This window comes from Ursus americanus, chromosome 3 (assembly GCF_024610735.1).
Source record: "Ursus americanus isolate L20-20 chromosome 3, mUrsAme1.1.p, whole genome shotgun sequence".
Classification (NCBI taxonomy): Eukaryota; Metazoa; Chordata; class Mammalia; order Carnivora; family Ursidae; genus Ursus; species Ursus americanus.
In genome coordinates this window covers 52,263,768-52,284,840 of record NC_142129.1, presented here as the reverse complement: position 1 = coordinate 52,284,840, position 21,073 = coordinate 52,263,768, and the positions used below count along the sequence as shown (strand labels likewise).

The 21,073-nt window shown below is 40.3% G+C and overlaps 1 protein-coding gene across 1 annotated transcript in view; it reads left to right on the top strand.

Annotated features, from left to right (window-relative positions):
* DNAH11 (dynein axonemal heavy chain 11) overlaps positions 1–21,073 on the top strand; it is a 307,801-nt gene that overhangs the window by 70,139 nt on the left and 216,589 nt on the right. The window contains exons 29-30 of the mRNA XM_087860989.1: positions 14,838–14,987; positions 18,260–18,493. Coding sequence (XP_087717115.1) covers positions 14,838–14,987; positions 18,260–18,493 — 384 coding nt within the window. The remainder of the gene's footprint in view (positions 1–14,837; positions 14,988–18,259; positions 18,494–21,073) is intronic.

The following is a 21,073-nucleotide window of genomic DNA, read 5'->3' as shown; positions in this document are numbered from 1 at the left end:
CTGCCTCATAAGGAGCGAGGAAAAGCCATGGCATCCCCCTGTGGGCTGATAACTGGCAGGTGTGAGATAGCCACCTCCAGCCCCCTCCTCCCTGTGGTGCTGGCTAGAGAGAGGGTGGCTGGCAGTAGCAGATGCTAAGGGGTTGAGCTGGCTCTTACAGGCCCTGGACGGACTAAGCTCCCTGATCCCTGTTTGCCGTCCTCAGAGCGTGTGCAAACCCACTGCCTCTTGGTCCTTGCTGGAAGCCCTAGGCTGGCGCTGAGAGGACAATCACTACCCTGCTTCTCACCTGTTCTCTTTACCTGCTTTCAAGAATCAAGCAATGCTTCACCCTTTAGGCAGGCGACATGTTGGCTCTCGGTACATGCATTCCTGATGCCAACATTATTTTTTTTTCTGTCATCCTTTTTAAGTCATAGGATGAGTTTTTGTTTTTATATACACACTTCAAAGGTGTACCCTTTAGATCATTCTTCGTATGTTTTCGGTATCACCACGATATTAGAGTGTTCTCTAACATCCGTGGGAGCCCTCTCACCCTTCCTTCCTAGCTTCTTAGTCAGAAGTTCGACATCTCCGGTTCGGGTGCGTTGCTCAGTCCTAGTACCGCTACTGCCCCTTAGTGAATGACTAGATAGTAGAAGACATTTAAAAGATTTAAATTGAAATGAAGCTGAATATGAAGATCACAGCACGGATGTCTCTAAAATTGCTCAAGGCGAGCTGATGAATGCCACCGGCAGTGTTGTCTACCCCGTGCTAACCGAAGGAGCCGGGTGCTGCTGCTCACCAGAGAAGGGGGCCCGTGATGGCGCCTGGGTGGCAAGTTCGTTAAGCATCCAGCTCTTGGTTTTGACTTAGATCAAAGCCCTGCGTCCGGCTCCACACTCAGCACAGAGTCTGCTTGGGACTCTCTCTCCATCTCCCTCTGCCCGCCGCCTCCGCCCTCCTGTCCCCACCCCCGCCAAATAAATAAATCTTTTTTTTTTAAAAAAAGGGTCCAGTCATGTAGCTACAATGTAAACCTGATTTACAGATGTCCTGACCCTCCAGCTTTTGAAAGGATTAGATTTTTTTTTTTTTTACTCTGTGAGTTTTCCCCTTAATTCAGCATTTTTAAAATTTAAATTTAATTAATTGACATATAATGTACTAATGGTTTCAGAGGTATAGAGTTCCGTGATTCATCAGCCTTATATAATAACACCCAGTGCTCATCACATCACGTGCCCTTCTTAATGTCCATCACCCAGTTATCCCATCCCCTACTCGCCTCCCTCCAGCAACCCTGTTTGTTTCCTATGATTAAGAGTCTCTTATGGTTTGTCTCCCTCCCTGATTTCATCTTGTTTCATTTTTTTCTCTCTTCCCCTATGATCTTCTGCCTTGTTTCCCAAATTCCACATATCAGTGAGACCATATAATTGTCTTCTCTGATTGACTTATTTCACTTAGCATAATACCCTCTAGTTCCATTCACGTTGTTGCAAATGACAAGATTTCATTTTTTGTTGTTGGCTGAGTAATATTCCATTGCATATGTATACACCACATCTTCTTTATCCATTCATCTGTCGATGGACATCTGGGCTCTTGCCATAATTTGGCTATCGTGGACATTGCTTCTATGAACATTGGGGTGCAGGTGCCCCTTCGGATCACTACATCTGTATCTTTGGGGTAAATGCCCAGTAGTGCAAATGCTGGGTCATAGGGTAGCTCTATTTTTAACGTCTTGAGGAATCTCCATACTGTTTTCCAGAGTGGCTGCACCAGCTTGCATTCCCACCAACAGTGTAGGAGGGTGCCCCTTTCTCTGCACCCTCGCCAACATCTGTTGTTTCCTGACTTGTTCATTGTAGCCATTCTGACCTGTGTGAGGTGGTATCTCATTGTGCTTTTGATTTGTATTTCCCTGATGCCAGGTGACGTTGAGCATCTTGAAAGATTGTTGATATTTTTGAAATTGATATTTTAAATTGTGCTCAACATGATTTCACTGAGATATTTTAGTTACAGTAATGAAACTTCTGACAATTCAAATTCACATAAAATGGTATCCCACTGTTAGTAAAGGTGCGTTATTAAAAAAGGTGTTCCACTTCCTCTGTGGCACAGATAACCACTCAGGAGTGGCTGAGGTGGGCAGGGAATCGAGAAGGAGCTAAGGGCAGCTGCAGTCGTCTAGAGCCGCAGTCAGCTTCTTTCCCTGAAGTGGTTCTGCAGAGTGAAGGGGCTTCCGGAATTCTTGGTCACTTACTAGGGAAGAGTTAGTTAATGGTTTTGGCAGTTAAACCAAATAGCCTGGCCTTGCCACACTCGGTTTTGGACCACCAGACACAGCGTTTCCGCCTCTGCCTTTTGTCCTTAGATTCCTGAATGTGCTCCCTGCAGTGTGACCAAAATAACATGGCCACTGCAGCTTGTGGAATAACAATGCAGTTTTGCCAGAAAAGAAACCCTTTGTGGGTAGATAACTCATGTTGACATCTTGTGAATGACTTGAATTCTTCAGGGCCCCCCTCCTCCACCCACCACCCTCAATTCAAGAGCGTTGGCCCAAGTGTGAGTTTCTGTGGTTAATGGTGGAATTCGATCAGCCTGAACTCCTCAGCCAGGGAAGTCTGATATCACTACCACCTCCATCCCATAAGCAGAAATTCCCAAGTGAGTTGGAATGCCAGAGGGATGAAATCAGTGTGTCTATAGAGTGCCTTCAGTGAGGATTAGCTGTTGGGAAGTTGGTTAAGATCAAGTTTTAAATGTTCTCCTTCCGGCAGTTGCCCTGCTCTGCCATTGGCACGAACACCCTAAAGGACCTGTGTGTGGGCCCTGCCTAACTTCAGTGATCAGAGTCTCTTGTAGTTGCTTCTGGAAATACACACTTAGAGGTGTACTTGCAGGGTTCATTGTCCTGGTGCAATAGTTATGCGCAACAGGTTTGAAGTTACACATTCATTATTAATATTCTTTGATTCCCCCCGCCTTGAGCTGGACTCAAGAAAGACAAACTTGCAGTGGGATGACCTGCATTTTTTTTATAATAATTTTTTATCATATTATGTCAGCAACCATACAGTACATCCCTAGTTTTTGATGTAAAGTTCCATGATTCATTACTTGGCGTATAACACCCAGTGCAGTACATCCCTAGTTTTTGATGTAAAGTTCCATGATTCATTACTTGGCGTATAACACCCAGTGCACCGTGCAATACGTGCCCTCCTTACTACCCATCACCATTTCTAGTGTCTAATGTAGGGTAGCCATGAGCCCACCGTGGCCAGGGAGCACTTGAAATGTGGCAACTGAGGAACTGAAATTTTTATTTTTTATTTTTATTTATTTATTTATTTTTAGAGAGAGCATGTGTGAGAGCATGGAGGTGGAGAGGCAGAGAAGAGGGGGAGAGAGAATCTTAAGCAGGGACTTGATCTCACAACCTGAGATCATGACCTGAGATCATGACCTAAGCCAAAATCAAGAGTTGGATGCTTAACCGACTGAGCCACCCAGGTGCCCCTGAGTAACTGAATTTTTAACTTCAGTAAATTTTAATTGATTTAAATTTAAATACTGATATTTGATTCAGTTATTGGAAAACAAAAGTGTGTTTGAATCACCTTGAGCATATAAATCTACTTTTGCAACAGTATATTTTATGAAATTGAAATACAGATCAAGTATATCTGAGGAATCCAAATTGAGATATGCTATAAATATATACACGTGACTTGAAAGATTAACTATGAAGAAAAGGATGTAAAATATCTAATTTTTTTTATTATATGTTGAAACATTTCAGATAGACTAGGTCAAATAAAATACATTAAAGTTAGCTTGGCCTGTTTCTTTTTACTTGTTTTAATGTGGTCACTAGGAATCAATCCACTGTTTGGAAATTGAGGCCACAGTGTATTCTCTAAAATGAGAAGATCAGGGGGTGCCTGGCTGGCTCAGTTAAGAGCATGTGACTGGATTTGGGGGTTGTGAGTTCAAGCCCCACGTTGCGTGTAGAGATTACTTAAAAATGAAATCGTTAAAAAAAAATGAAATGAGACAGTCAGCAATGCATATACTCAGAAATGTTAAAAGTTTTCATCCAGAAATGTCCTTCAGTGGTGTCAGCTTAAATCTATATTAGAGAAAATCTGCCAACTTGTCTATTAAAAAATCCCTAAATTTGCAGTGATGGCACAGATGGCACTAAACTGATAGCCTTAATGGATTATAAATATGGGCATTTGGAAAGGTGCCTGTGAGGAATGGGCTTAATATTAGGTGACAAAAAGCCCTGCTGGATCTTCGGGGTACCTAGGTACATAAGCACAGTGTTTCTGTAGAGTGCTAGCATTTGGTTGTCTCCATTGAGTGAATGTGTCTCACCCTGTGAATTTCAGAAGTCAAGATGGTGGGGCCCAACAGTCTCGCATAGTGTGTCACAGTCTTTTCTCACAGGAATTAGTCTTCCTTCAACAACTATGGTGAAAAAGGCTCAAAATTCAAGTGGTTAGTTGAGGGCATGCAAGAGTGAATGAATTTTACTTGAAACACAATCAGTGAAAAATCACAACTTCTTAGAGGAAGTAGAAAGCTGGGGGGCTGTTAGGTACATAAAGGGGAGGAAGGGCTTGCCCTTGAGTTTGGGCTGAGACTGAGGATGGAATAGGAAAGAGGCAGTAAAAGGAGACAAGCACAGAGGGTGCTCATGGTTTCGGTCATCTTGCCATCATCTCCACTGACCTTCCAGTCAGCAGTGAGGAAGAGAAGCTGCTCCCCTAAGTGTAGGTTGTCCTACAAATGGCCTCGTGAGAGCAGAGTCACATGGTAGTTGGGGAATGTGTCATGTTGGACGTGGATGCCTTCCCATAAAAGCAGCCGCCTCCTCAAAGGACCGAGGCATTTACGTGTGTGACAAGAAGATAGACTATCTCATTTAAAACATGTCATAAATTATATATCCCCTGGGGATTATCCTTGATTGTCCTCACAAAATACTTAATACATGGTTAACCACTTTTTTGTTCATTTTGCACATGTGTTGCCACTGCTAAGGTTTTTGTTACCACTCCTTTCTTGGAATTCTGTCCACAGCCAAGATATGACTTAGACCACAAAATCAGGGGTATTGCAATACACTGTGGGATTAAAATAAAATCTCACCTTAATATTATGAGATCCAAAAATTAAGCCTCATAAATGTGGGATCCTGCCACCAAGGAGTTTTCAGCCTTGCTGCGGCATCTAGAGCTCCTGGTTCTGACAGAAGCTGTTCAGCTTCAGCTTAAAATCGGGGCAGGGCTTCTGGCCATAAGAGATGAGCTTTGCACAGAGTACCGTGCGTTCAGGCAACTACTAGAAAGGCTGGGTAAAATAGTTAACTAAATCTGTTTAAATGCATCACAGAGTTCTTAAAGAGCATCGAAGAAAAGTTGAGAGCTCAGGGCCTAAGATAAGAGCAGAAAGAAACCACGGATTTGTCTGATGTTTGCTATTGATGTTTCTTTAGCAACATTTGACTATTTACAAGATAGGACAGTCTGAAAAGCTGATCACAACTTTCATCAGGATCATGGAACTTAAAAGGAGGAGAAAAAAGAAATAAAAACTGGCATCAGGCACCACTAAAGAAGATGTTATTCAGAGAATCAAACAATGATAATGGTTCTGAGGTGAACTGGATGTAAATGTGCAGGGGTGGGGGAGAGGGGCACCTACCACATACTGTGTCTAAAAAACCAATTCTAGGTGGATGTAGTTGGAAATGTGAAAGGCACAACAATGAAATATATAACCTACAAGGAAGAATGATATTTGAAAAAATTTCTTAAGTTGCTCATGGAAGTATTGAGTGTAGGGGAAAGGTTGATGGATTTGACTGTATTAAAGTTGAAAACTTTGCCTTATCAAAAGATACTGTTAAGGCACTAGTGGTGTAAGCCACAAAGTGGGGAAAGATGTTGGCAACGCCTTAAGCAAACAGAAGACTCCTATGCAGAATATGCAGCTAACTACTGCATTCAGAGAAATAAGGACAGGTTGATAATCCGATATAAAAATGGGCAGAATACACAAGCAGCCTGGTCACAAAAGAAGGTATTGTGATGACCGGTGAACAGGAAAAGTCACTTGACTCCGTAAGTCATCGGAGAAATGCAAATTAAACCCACAAAGAAAGATACACTTGTGCTTCTGGCCAAGATGGAGTAGCAGCAGCTGGATTTGCCCACCTGTTTAAAAGACCCCAAAACTTTGACAAAATATATGAAGCAAGACCTTTTTAGACCCTGGACATCGGACAGCAGAAGATAGCAGTTCATGACAGACTTGGAACAAAAGAAGTGAGTTCTGATGGTCTCTGTTGTTTCCTCGAGCGAGTTTCCAGGTATGGTACAAGGAGGGAGAACCAGGCAGGATCTGGCGGGCTCCTGGAGTTGAGGGTTCAGAGCTAAGAGTCCAAGGAGGACAAGGTAGCTAGAGTTGGCATAGGTGAGAACCAAAGAGGAGAGAACTGTAGGAAGAGAAACGCAGAAATTCACAGAGGAACTTCTTTGAGTCTTCAGCTGGGGGAATAATTAGCCCTGGATTGCACACTACCTTAAAAGCAAGATCCAAAAGGATCACACTGTTTCGAGTAATTTAACTGCACCCCAGAACAAAGCTCAAGAAGATAGAAATAAAAATATATTCAGTTCCAAGCAGGGTAACTTTGTGGTGTGCGGAATACCATTAAAGATGACAGGGCGTGTAAAGAGTCAGGAATATTCAACTCTCATAACGAGGAAACACATCAATCAAAATGGATACAAAAGTTAGGATTAACAAACCAAATCATTAAAAGTTATAGCTGTATTCGTATGTTGAAAAAATGGAGATATGGAAAAGATAAGAAAATTCCATATGTGTATATCGGACATCCTCAAGTGGAGGAAGGGAGACAAAAAATATTTGTGGAACAACAGCCAAAAGATTTCTCACTTGATGAAAGGCGGACATCCGTAGATTTAAGCTCAGTGAACCAAAGCACAAGCTACAAAGAAACCTATATCAGATCACTCAGATTGGTCAGAACCAGTGAAAGAGATCCAAGGATCATCTAGAAAGTCACATTATGTTACAAAGGTTTGAACGTAAGCATGATGAAAGGCTTCATAATGTAAATGAGAAAATAGTGGACCAACAGCTCTAAAAAACTGAAAGAAAAAAATCACCTGCAATTCTTTATCCAGGGAAAATATCTTTTAAAAGTGAAGTCAAAATAAAGATGTTTCCAGACATTCAAAAGCTGAAAGATTTCATCACCAGCAGACTGGCAATACAAAAATGTTAAAGGAAGTGCTTCAGGCAAAAGGAAGTTGGAACCAGATGGAAATCTGGATCGACACAAAAAATTGTGAGCATTGAAATGTTAACTGTATGGAACTAGACAAGACAGGCGCATCAGCCATCCATCAGAAGGCAGAAGGATAAGAAAGAACAGAGACCTTGAAATGTTGCGTGCGCTCAAACCCTGCTTCTGTTGATGAGCGGCTAAGTACTACTTGGCTTTTCTGAACATCAGTTTCCTTGTATACCAAGCAGGGAAAACAGGTACCATCTCTTTGGTTTCTGAGCAAGAAATATGAAAAGGACTTAAAATGATGTAAAATCAGCCACAAATTCTTCCCCTCCATGCTTCCGTACCCTTTCAGTGGGATGGTGCAGTTTTCATCCAGGCGAGAGCTTGTATCTCCATTTGGATTGCCATGTGACTTGTTTGGGCCCAGCGTATCATTAGCAAGAGAGTTGACAAGCTCACACATGCAAGGGCTTACTCTCTTGCTGCTGTTCAGAGACGTCTGACTACTGCATCGTGAGTGAGCCATGGCTAGCCGGCTGACGGAGAAGCACACGCCTGTGCCTGGGCTACCAGCTGGGTAAGCCAGCACCTCCATGAGCAAGGCCACTGGTCACCAGCGGACACAGACATCAGGGGACTAGCTCAGGCAACCGCAAGGCTGACACACAGAGTAGGGAGCAAAGAAAGTATTGCTGTTTTAAGCCCCTGAACTTCGGAGTAGTTGCACTGCAGAAGCAAATTCAGACACGTTAGTGAGGTATTGACTTCTACATGCCTAAATCCCCGAGCATACATTCAGCAATCTCAAGGACTTTGATGTGCTACTGATTTTTACAGCAAAAGATGTTACTTGAAATTTAGAAACGAAACAAAATATCAAATACTAACCCATAGAACTAATCTTCTCTAGTATCTTTTCATTTTTTGGTTTTTTAGTTTTTTCTTGCTGAAGATGCCTTGATAAGAGCTGTGGCATTGTTTTGACGTCACTGAGTATGGGAGGACTGGTGAGGATATCGTGAATTGGCGTATTTTCCTTTCTTGTTGTGTACATTGAGGCTTCGACCTGACTTGGGATTAGAAAAACACATATAGTCACACGACGAGATACCAAGATCACACCCACCAAAAGGCTAAAATTAAAGAGACAATACTAAGTAATGGTAAGAATGTGGAACAGGGACATGCTCCTCTCTAACCAGTGGGATCATAAATTGATACGACCTCTGAGGAAATCTATATAAGAGTGTCTTATAAATATGAATGTAAGAATACATTATTTTCTAGTATTTTCTTTTAGCAGTGTATGCTCAGAAGTGTATACATATGTGGACCAAAAAATGTACCAAGAATTTTCATAGCTACATCATTATTATTTATCACAGGCCCAACTGCGAACAATCCAAATGTTCCTGAATGGTAGAATGGCTGAAAACATTGTGTTATGTTCCTACAATAGAGTATCACCTAGCAATGGAAAAAAAACACACTAGTGTTGTATCTAATACCATAAGTAAGCCTTGAATTATGGGAGGCAGACACAAAAGAGGACATATTGTATGAATCTACATTATCTAGAGATAATGTCCATTTTTGAGAGGAGGGAGTAGTGGCTGTCATGGGATATTAGGGGTTTTCTGAGTGCAGGTATATTCTGTTTCTTAATTCTTGGTGGTTACAAGAGTCGTGTTCACTTTGCTAAAATTTATTAAGGTGTACACACTTTTTTTTTCCTTCTGTCTTTCAATTTTCAAAAGGTTATTTAAAAATTCAGCATTTGTGTTGTGACTGTATTTATATAAATTTACATATGCATGCAAAAGATTTTAAGAAACAGAATCAGCACTGATTATATGCCCAAGTTATATTCATAAATAGAAAGTTATATTCCAAGTTATATTCATAAATAGAAAGTCAAATTGCAAGATACTATGTATTTGCAATGTCCAAGTTATATTCATAAATAGTCAATTGCAAAGTACTACATATCTTATTTTTAGTAAAAATAAACTAAGCAGTGCCTGTCACCTAGTATTGGCTATAATGATTTAAAAATTTATAACAAGCTAATTTAGTCTTTTTTGGGTTATATAAGTAATTGTATCTTCATTATTGAAGATCTGAAAAATATGGAAATAAACATACTGCTAGATACTGTTTTTGATTAGAGTTTTTAATGTGTCTATGTTTATGTCATATCATATATACTTAATCAAAATGGAAATATTCTTCTACAGTATGTTTATTATCTATAAAAGGTTTCATTATAAGAATATGCCGTAATTGATTTAACCAACTTCTAGAAAGTTTTTGCAGATCTAGAATTTCAACAATGTTGAATGTCCATTTCCCTGCACTGTCACCAATACTGAGTAATATTATTAAAAAGAAGAGTAACATTTTGACAGACTGGCTTAAATTTTTGCTCACGTACAAATAACAAACTCGTTTTCATCTTATTTTAGAGGATAACATGCACAATAGGCAGGACTGCCTACGTTTTGGGCTTTACTTACATCCATGCAAATACTATCGTCATGAATGTTACCATTATTATGAATAAATGAGTTAATGACTACAGAGGAATAAATCTTGAGGTGCTCTCCTTGCCAGGAGTCATACTAGGCTTTTATGTTATCTCAGTTAATCAGCAGAGGCATCTTTCATAGATGGAGCAACTATGAAATTAGATATGGGCAAAAGGCAAGTGGTAAACTTTGAGAATGTAAAAAGGAGCTGTAGTGATTTCATTTTTCTTTGCCTTTGTTTTCTAGGTGAACATAGGGTAGACCAGCTGATGGGATGGCTGTATTGGTTTGCATGTTATATTATAAAATTACACAAATGAGTTAATATTTTTTACTTTATTTACAGGTAGATAAATACATGCTCTTAAACAGGCAGCTCTTCCCGTGCGCAGTTCCCGCATATAGAAATTACAGTTACCAAGGGTTGGTTAAAAAGCACCAGTCCCCCAACAACATGCTCCAAAGTTAAGATACTACGGTATGTTAAATGCCAGTAAGTGCAAAAGGCATAGACTTCATTTCTAGTTCTTCACAAAAATCCCTGGGTGAATAACAAAAGTGCATGATGCCTCAGGGATAGTTTAGACCTTCCGAAGTCTGTCCATGATTGGCCATCATGCAGCTGTTACTCTTCACACACAGACAGCAATGCATGTGCTGTGTTACCTCCTTACCCCCAGTGATGAACCATGTAACATTTTACAGATACACATAATTGAAGGAGGGGATTTGTAATAAAATTGGAAGCCTAGTGAAGAAATGAAAATTGATCATGCTAAATGTTAAGTATGACTCAAACACAGATGAAGTTATAGAGGAGAATGCTCACTGGGAATGATGGCTCTGTACCATTTTAAAAATTCTAAATTTGCTGCCAGAAAATGAACTTACTGATACAAATGAAAACAGTTATTGTGACAAAACGGATGAAAATGTCCCAAGGGAAATGACGGAAATACCAGCCTCCTAAAGAGAGCTTCGCATTAAAGAAACTCTAAAAGAAATTTGACATTGAAAACTCAAAGGATGAAATTCTGACAGCTGATCCAAATTTTGAAAGGAGTATGACAATTCTTGAAGGCATAGAAAAGATGGTCACTCTGTATCTTAAGTTCTAAGATAAGACAAACACTAATCAAACTACCCCCTGATCAGTTTTCTATAAGGAAATAAAAATTATCAATATTTTTATTTTAAATTATAGTGTACTAAATATTTATAGTTTTTATTTTATTTCCTTGTACTTCTGTAACAAAGAGTGAGAGGGATTTTAATGTTTTAATAAAGTTTTTTTTAGAAGTCCGAGGACAGTCATTAAATTTCCCATCGATTGTTAAGATTGCACAGTCGTTGTTGTGGTCCCACACTACCGTGTGAAGCAGGGACTTTCTGTGTATCTACTCACTAGTGGGTGGATGTGCCTAATTTGCTATAAACTCTACACTGAGGGAATAACCTTTCTTTTGTTGTTTGACCTTTTAGAAACATATGTAAGATATAATCACATTATTGACTTGTTTATGATTTGAAGTGTTCAAATCCTTTTTCTTTAGTGAGATAAGAATAGGAGCCTCTAAGGCACTCATTTTTCTTTTTAACCATAAAAAGGTATTCTGAACTTCAAACAAGTAAAGACTTTTATTTTACTGTTAAAAAAAATCCAGAAATTTTCATAGAAATAGAACAAATTTGAGAACACCGGGGTCCACATTAGTTAAAAAAAAACAAAAAAACAAAAACAAAACAAAAAATCCCCAGCCCTGTTGTCTGAGAAGCTTTAAATGGAAGACAGGATATGAAAACGTCCAACTTCACACATGTCGGGGTAAGTAACAAGAGCACCACAAGCCGCAGGCTTTGCATTTCCTGGTCACTGATTGAGAGACTACAAGACTAGATGTTGTTTTGAAACTGTTTTTTCACCAAAGCAATAACGTCTGAGAGTGTCTAATAGTTGAGGTCTCATTTATCCTGCAGCTTTTCACCTGAATATTATTTAGGCCCATTACACAGTAGAAGCCATTAAACATCTGTGCACTTCCTGGCCACTTCAGCTGTGACAGTGAATTGTTCGATTATTGGAGATAGTTTCTGTGTATAAATGTCTTCTGGGTAACGTACAGGGATGGAAGGGAATATGATAAGCCCGGCAGTGATCGTCACCTCTTGCTCTGTCTACCTGTAAAGTAAGTGAGAGTCTCAAAAACTCATCTATTTTAAACTCAGATTTCTAGCTGTGATTTTCTTCAGTACTCAAACTGCAAATACAGCACAAATGTTAAGGCCAAAAGCTTCAAAGATTAAATCACTCTTAAGGAGTTCCTTACCAATATTGGTGTTGGTCTTGTCATGCAGGAAATTGAGGCAGGTTGGTGTTGTTCCTAGAAGCTGCTGTTGGGATAGTTTTCAAGTCCAGTTAAACTGTATTTCAAGAAAAACTCACTACCAAGGTGGCGTCTGTATGCTGCTGGTAAAGGCTAAATAGCTTTAAACTATCTTCTGGCCGTCAGCACCTTTCATTTCTTTTGAGGTACAACGTTTACCCAACACAGAATTAACCATTTTAAAGTATGCAATTCATTGTGTATATGAGCCACATCTTCTTTATCCATTCGTCTGTTGAAGAACATCTTGGCTCCTTCCACAGTTTGGCCGTAGTGGACATGGCTGCTGTGAACAGTGGGGTGCATGTGCCCCTTCTTTTCACTTCGTCTTTATCTTTGGGGTAAATACCTGATGGTGCAATTGCTAGGTCATAGGGTAGCTCTATTTTTAACGTCTTGAGGAACCTCCATACTGTTTTCCAGAGTGGCTGCACCAGCTTGTATTCCCACCAACAGTGTAGGAGGGTTCCCCTTTCTGCACATCCTCGCCAACACTTGTTGTTTCCTGTCTTGTTAATTTTTGCCATTCTGACTGGCGTAAGGTGGTATGTCATTGTGGTTTTGATTTGTATTTCCCTGATGGCTAGTGATATTGAACATTTTTTCATGTGTCTGTTGGCCATTTGTGAGTCGTCTTTGGAGAAATGTCTGTTCATGTCTTCTGCCCATTTATTGATTAGGTTTGATTGTTCATCTAGGTATTTCAATATTTGTTGACAGAAAAAAAGCATTGTATGCAATTAATTTATAAATTAATGGAGATGATAATGCTAAAAAAAAATAAAATATACAGTTCAGTGGCATTTGGTACACTCACGGTGTTGTGCAAACATTATCTCTATCCAGTTCCAAAATATTTCCATCACCCCAAAATAAAACCCCATGCCCATCAGGCAGTCACTCGGCATTCCTTCCTCCCTCCAGCCCTTAGCAGCTACCAATGTGCTTTCTGTCCCTATGGATTTACCTGTTCTGGACATTTCATCTAAATGGAATCATATAGCACATGGTCTTTTGTGACTAGCTTCTTTCATTTAGCATGACGTTTCCCAGGTTCCTCCGTGCCCTGTGTATCAGTACTTCATTCCTTTTTGGGTCTGAACAACATTCCATTGTATGTATGTGCCGCATTGTGTCCAGTCATCCATCGTTGGATATTGGGGGTGGTTCTACCTTTTGGCTCTTGGGAACAAGACTGCTGTAAATACTTGTGTACAAGTACCTGTTCTAAGGTATTTTGAGTATATACCCAGGAGTGGAATTGCTGGGTCTTCATTGTATGTTCAACTTCTTGAGGAACACCAAACTCTTTTCCACTCAGCAGTGTTCATTTGTACCATGTGTAAGAGGGACCTCTTCTTCCCATTCTTGATACTGCCTCGGGTTCACTCTCTGTCACTCAGTCTACCCCAAAAAAGGTACAGTGGCTCTCCTGATTGCTCTCCTGCCTTCAGAATGCACCTCTTCCTGCCAGCACCTCAAGGTGGAGAGCCCTGTCCTGGTCTGTGCTGACAGGACAAGTATGGCTCTTCCAGTATTCTCTATTCCAGTTAGGCTTCAGTCTCCAAATTAGCCTCTGGCTGAACAAATGTCGATCTGTGTCCTTTAGTTTGGTTTGTTTTATTTTTCAAATAGTCTGGCACCTACAGTCGAGTTCAGTATGCTGTTGGGGGTTCCTTTGGAGATACCTTGATTTAAGATATCAAAGTTAATGATGCCAGAAGAATTTGAACGTCATAGATAGGGCCTGGACTTGGAGGCTTAACATCTAAAAGCCACTTAGTTTTAGCATTGTCAACCTGACAGAGTCATCTAGTATTTCAACTTCGATTTCCTGATCAATAAAAATGGGGGGATCTAATTCACTTTCTTTATATAATAAATATGACCTAGAGTTCACTTAAGTATCAAAGCAAGCGCGCACTAACCTGAGACCCAACACAAGAATAAGGTTGCATGTAACTTAAATTTTCCTTCCAAATATTTTAACACAGCTTTCTTGTAGTAAATGAATTTTTATAGTATAAGAACATATCTGAATTTTAAAACTTAACTATAAAATTCCCAGCAGGGTGATTGCTACAGGTATTCAGTGCAGACAGGGAAGTTCGTAAGTGTCTAATCGCTGAGTAAAAAATAGGTAACTTTTTATGGTAAGCATTCACTGCCTAATACCTGATGGTGCGGCCAGAGTGCCTGGCCACTTCTCCATCAAGGTCTGTCTGTTCATTTACTTATTTTTAAAGATTTATTTATTTAGTGTGTGCACAAGGTGGGGGGGGCAGAGGGAGAGAATCTCAAGCCGACTCTGTGCTGAACATGGAGCCCCACACGGGACTGGATCTCCCAACCCCGAGTTGGTGACCTGAGCCGAAATCAAGAGTCGGTTGCCCAACCGACTGAGCCACCCAGGTGCCCCATTTTAAACTCTGGAATTTAAGAAGTGATTGTTATTTTGAAGAAAAACATTTTGAGGCAACTCTGTAACTATATAAAGAAAGTTTCGTGAATTCACATGGCATCATCACTAGGTTACCTGAATATATCTGCAGTAAAAAATGCTCTTACCTTTTCAAATTATCCTAGGTGACACGTCACCTTGCCAAACTCTTTGACAGCGTTGCAGATCTGCAGTTCGAAGAAGGTCAGGATGTGTCCACCCACAGAGCCATTGGAATGTACAGCAAAGAGAAGGAGTACGTCCCATTCCAAGCCGAATGCGAATGCATAGGCCATGTAAGGTTTGATGATGAGATTTTCTGTGCTACGGGAGTATTTTCAGGATAATTTTTAAAGGTTAAATTGAACAAAAAAATAAAAATCAACTGCTGTCAAATCAGACCCTGGTTGGTTTGGAGATGAGAGCTTCCTGTTGACCCATGTCCAGTGTGACAGCTATGCCTTGCCGGAGTCTGCCGTGCTGCCCAGTTTGTGCGCACGTGGCTTCAGCACCCCGCAGAGTCCCAGAAATGCTAGCAGTTGAGCTCCTCAGGAAGGATTGGTCGCAGGTTGAGTGAGTGGACCCCAGAAGGAGAAGCAGGTGGCGGCGCAGTGATGGGAGTCTCCTGCAAAGCTTTCTGGTTTCACCGCTGGGTGTTGGGGTGAAGCAGCGCCTTGCAGGGAAGATGTTTTAAAGAGGCTTGTGGTTCAGGATTGTGATGTGCATGCTGTGCACGCTGCTCGTAAATACAGTTGGTGGGGTCGACCACGCTGATGTCATGTTCCCTAATCACCATGTGCTCAGACAGTTAGCTAGCATATTCTCTCCTCGCACAGCCAAGTACCTCCAAGATACTCTCATCGGTTAATGGCAAGAATGGCTCATTATGATTTAAGAAAGAGCTCTTGGTGTTTCCAGATGATGTAGAAGAATCGCATCTTTTTATGATGATGCTTGTGCTGCTCGACTTAATCCACAGACTCACTGAGACAGTGGCCTCCATTCCAGAGCTGTTTGGGTCGAGGCAGGGTGCCTTAAAATGTCCTTTGCAGAAATGGGATGGCAGGCTTTTTTTTTTTTTTTTTTTAACCGGGGTTTTCTTTATTTCTCTCTGCAGCTTTTTAATATTGTACCAAGAAATCCTGCCAAATGAAGGGGAAGCAGATGGTGGAATACTTTGATTAAAATATATTTTTTGATCTCTTGGGCTCTTTAGGATATTATTACAGTGATTAGAAAAAGTCACTATAAACTATCTTGACAAAAGTGTGTTGCTGTCTGCTTCCTCCCCGGCAGACTGCGAGCCGACTGGCATAGTGCCCAGAAGGAGGACAGTCCACTTGACGGATGTGGTTGTCACTCGCGGGAACCCTTGGTACTGAGTGTTTTCACAGTGCTCTCATTTGTTCTGTGTGAGCAATTTAGGCCAGAGACTCGAGCGTACTCCACATTGATCCTCTGATTGCCTTTGTTTGATAGAAAGATGCCTTTCCTGTAGGTCTTTTCTCCCCCTGCACTTTGATGATTAGTTCCTCCCAATGTAGACTGTTTGTATTTCATTTGATCAGTGTTGACTGACTGCCTGCTATGTACCAGGTGCTGGGTTGAGCTGCTGGGGATCCAGAAAGGAGTAAGGCATGGTCCCTGTCTTTGAGGAGCTCTTAGGCTCTTTGAAGAAATGGATAGTTAGCAATAACAGGAAGTGGTAATTGTTGTTATAGGGGGTCAGGCAGAAGCTGAAGAAACACCAGAACAGAAAGGGATCAAACAACATCTCATCAGAGCTTAGTTCTCAGATCACACTGAGCTAAGTAGCCATTGTTGGCATAGTCATTTGAACATGAGATGATACATCAACTTATATGTGTGTTTGGTCTTCCCAGATGGACTGGAAAGTTCTTGAGAGGAGGTGGCCGTTTGGAGGACAGGGATCCCAGAGTATTTGGGAAAGGCTCTAGTGATGTCTGATTTCCTGAAGGAGCTGGTTGCTGGGTGACATCACAAGTTGTGCTTAGTGACTAAAGTAGTGATGAGATCAGAGACTTTGAACTCAGGCATGTGAACAAAACCCAGTTACAAAGTCGGACGGGAAGGCTCTTCAGATGTTGGGCCCATTGCCAGGCCAGTGCTACCTTTTTCTTTCAGTAGGGAAGGCTGTCAGCTCATTAACTGCACAGTTCTTCCCAGTTCTCCAGAGAAAGATTCTAGGAATGAATGTTTCTGCCATCCCCACAGACGCAGGGCAAAAAAGTTTTTTTGTTTGTTTTTTAAGATTTTATTTATTTATTTGAGAGAGAGAGAGAGAATGAGAACAAACGTGAGCAGGGGTGAGGAGTGGGTGGGGGGAGAATCTCAAGCAGACTCTGTGCTGAGAGCAGAGCAGGACGAGGGGCTTGATCTCACGATCCCCAAGACCATAACCTGAGCGGAAACCAAGAGTTGGACGCTCAACTGACTGAGCCACCGAGGTGCCCCCCCAAAAACAGTTTTAACATCTTCATGATCTCATATGGTCCTCGGAATTGATTTATCATGGTCGTTTCTTATTGCTGAGGTCAATTATTGCGAATAGTATACACATCCTTTTGTTAGATAATATCATCCCGTGGAAACAGATATATGGGTAAATATAATAAAGCATATTTGAAAAGGATAGAAAACTGGTTAAAATATATTTATGGGGGCAAAGTAAACTTGCGTTTAAAAAAAAATTAACTTTCACAAGTCAGCAGTTGTCCTATCTCTTACACTCTCCTGCTGTCTAATTTTTGACAAGTGTGAAGATGAGAACCAGTAGGGAATATAATTAAGACACTTGCTGGAAACATTTTGTCTTAAGATTAAGAACTAGGAAGATTTTAGAGAAGAATTTTCAGTATATTTAAAAATTATCAAAAAAATTTTTTTTAAGAAATCAACGTACCATTATCCCCAAAGCTCTAGAATATTATTCTAGCATATTTCTCTATCTAGTAGATGGCTGTGATGTTTGGTTTCTCAGAACACTGTGCATTACCACAGGGAATCTTAGTCCAAAAGCCCCTTGTCTTCAGATCTGAAAAATCAACAATTGAGAACATGTCCACTGTTGAGGCTGCAGAAAATTATTAGAAATGAAAGAAGATGAGCACTGTCCTGGGAGAAGACAGTTCAATGGACTTCCTCCAGTGTTGTTGGCCTTATCCTTTGAGTTATTACCTCTTGTAGTTTTCTACCTGGATTTAAAATAAATCCGGGGCGACTGGGTGGCTCAGTGGGTTAAGCGTCTGACTCTTGATTTTGGCTCATGTTGTGATTTCAGGGGTGTGAGATCGAGCCCCACGTCAGGCTCCTCGCTCAGTGGGGAGTCTGCTTGAGATTCTCTCCCTGTCTCCATCACCCCCTTCATGCTTAAGTATGTGTGCACTCTCTCGCACGTGCATGGGCTCTCTCTTTCTCAAAAACAAATCAATCTTGAAAATAAATCCCCCGAGGCCTCTCTCTGCATGGCTTTTGAGCCCATGGAGGATGGAATTATCTCCCTTCCATAGCTAAGCCTTTGCTAAATCATTTCAATTTGCTTCAAAAGGTGGAAACGTGGCTGCTGCGACTTGAAGAGACTATGCAAGGAACAGTGCGACGTTCTATCACAGAAGCCATAGCAGCCTATGAGGAAAAACCTAGGGAACTGTGGATCTTGGATTTCCCGGCACAAGTTGCACTAACAGGCTCACAGATCTGGTGGACGACGGATGTAGTAATAGCCTTCAGTAGACTGGAGGAAGGCTATGAAACAGCCCTAAAGGATTTCCATAAAAAACAGGTATTTTATAGGCGCATGGTTTTAAGCCTTGAAGGGACTTGAAGAGGTAAGAATTCATCCCTCCATCATTTAGGGAGTGTCTTCTGTGTGCCAGGCGCGATGCTAGGACTATTTCAGCAGTCAGTGGTTTGATTTTTCTTTTTCTAGCTTTGTGTTATCCTCCTGGTTTGCTACATGGGTTAAAAAAAAAAAATCATGTCACTTAACCCCAAGCCTCTAGTAGATTACGTGTTCTTAGATACTGTGCCTGTCTCCGTCCTTCTGTGTAAGACTCTCCATCTAGGCTGATGGAGTATTTATTACAAAATACGTACACTATTTGCGTGACTCGGAGAGATGGAGGGCTTTTCGGCAAAGACAGATGTCTTCATGTATTTTGGGTTTTGGTTAATTACAGATCACAGATGAGCAGTTTTGGAAAATGGTCTATTTTGAATTCCATTTTATTCACCCTACTTAGGCTGTGACCTCTCCGAAAGCCCCCATCTTAAGGTGTGCTCCAAACAATTCAGAGATTCGGCCTTTTTACTGTCTTTTAAATTGAGAGGACATGAGTCTGGAAAGGTATTTAAATATTAGTGTGTTTACCTTTCTTGTTGTCAGTGGATGAAGTGTGAATCCAGAGACATTAAGCGATTTTCCCAATGTTGTACAATTTGTACGTAACACTGGAATGCTTTCTGCTACTTTCTATTGTTTGTCCTCTTGGCACTTTTAATTCAGTCCCTGGAAAATCAAATAGATGCAGAGAGTGAAGGATACTTGTATCGTTAACACATTCAGGAATTTTAGGCTTTAAAGGGTTTTGATTGTTTCTTTTAATTTTGCTTGAATCTGGAGTAGAGATCACCTGACTTATTTATGTCACGGAAGAAGTCTCTGTATTGTTTACTTTTGGAGAGAAATCTATTCTTGACGTCCGTCTTTAGGAAAAGAGGGTATTGGTTTATACTGAGTAGGCTTTAGGTTACAAGATTGGATTTTCAAAAGTGGCTGGTTTCCCCCTGGGGCAGTAGCTCTACAATTCTAGTCAATGCCACTTGGATGAGGAAGCTAAGTAGGTAATTTTTTTTCATGGACGTTAATAGTTAATTAAACCGCAATTAATTATGTTCTGGTTTTATAAAAATAAGTTTCTGGTTAATTTATCGATAACTGTGCATTTATTAAAAGTACTTTGATTATTGAAAAAAGGATTTTTTTAAAAAAAGTTTTAACATCCTCTCTTAAATTTCAGGTATTACCAGTCATTGCTCAAACTTAAATTTTTCAGCACACGTATCCTACTTTATTTTTCAATCGCTTAATTTAACCATCTCTTTGCTTACAAGATACCATTTTGTGTGATAATTAGAATATTTAATGGCTTAAAACAGTAAATTATATGATATGGATATTTCTTCTGTCAACTTTATTTTCAATGTCATGATTTCTTTATTAACGTATTAAGATTTAGAAGAAGAAAGTACAGATTGAGAATGAAAAAAAGGAAAATAATTTTTAGAAAACACCGATAGCCCTTGTAGCTTCTCTTCACACAGGTGACCACTGATGACATTTTGGCATATAGATGTCAAAAATTTGTGCTCTTTCTTTGTTAATGTGTAGACATCTGTCTCTCTCTATAAATATATGTCAGTGTGTAGCTATTTAAATGTGTATTTGTGCTGATATGTATCAATATATCTAAGTATACATAGAAAAAATAATTTTTTTATGTTTCGTACATTTTGTTACTTTGTATTTTCACTCAAAGTATTATCAAATTAACACTAAAAATGACCAAATAGTATTGCTTTATTGGGTGTGCTAGAATTTATTTCCTCCTGTCTCGGGGTCTACTCTCATAGTCTGAGGGCTCATCAAGTGCTTGTGTAGTTTCTGTGGTTCAAGCAGTGAAGTTCTTGATTTCATGGTGCTTACATTCTGGTTAACTGTTAATAGATCTTACCTCTTCCTCGCAAGTACTGTGGAAATCTTTATTCTGATATCCGGTTGCTGTTTTACATGCTGCTGTTTAGTGTAATGTTTAAAAAAGATGTTATTTACTTACTTTTAGAAAGCATGAGTGGGGGAAGGGGCAAGAATCTCAAGCAGACTCTGTGCTGAGTGCGAAACTCGACGTGGGGCTCTATCTCACCCCCCTGAGATCATGACCTGAGCAGAAACCAAGAGTCAGACACTTAACCTCCTGAGCCACCCAAGCATCCCTAATTTAATTTTTTTTAATGAACCATTATTTGTGTTCCTTTAAATCTTCGATTTACCAACATATTAAGCAGTGACTTTGCTCATTATTTTTTTTACCCCGTCTTATTTTAAAATCCAATTCCCTTCCTCCTGTGGTGTATTTTTTAGTGGTTTGTGCGGTGATGGATAGTAAGTAGGACATCTTCTTATCTTTTGTCTTTCTTTTGACTTCTTTCTTGACAGGTAAGGCCTAAAATTCTAAGTTGAGAATTATTTTCTTTTGGAACTGTAAAAATATTCTTATGACCTTCATTGTTGCTGTGAACTTTGAGGCCAAATTATTTTTCCTTCATAAGCAACCTGTCTTCGGCTGCTTTTATGATTTTTTTC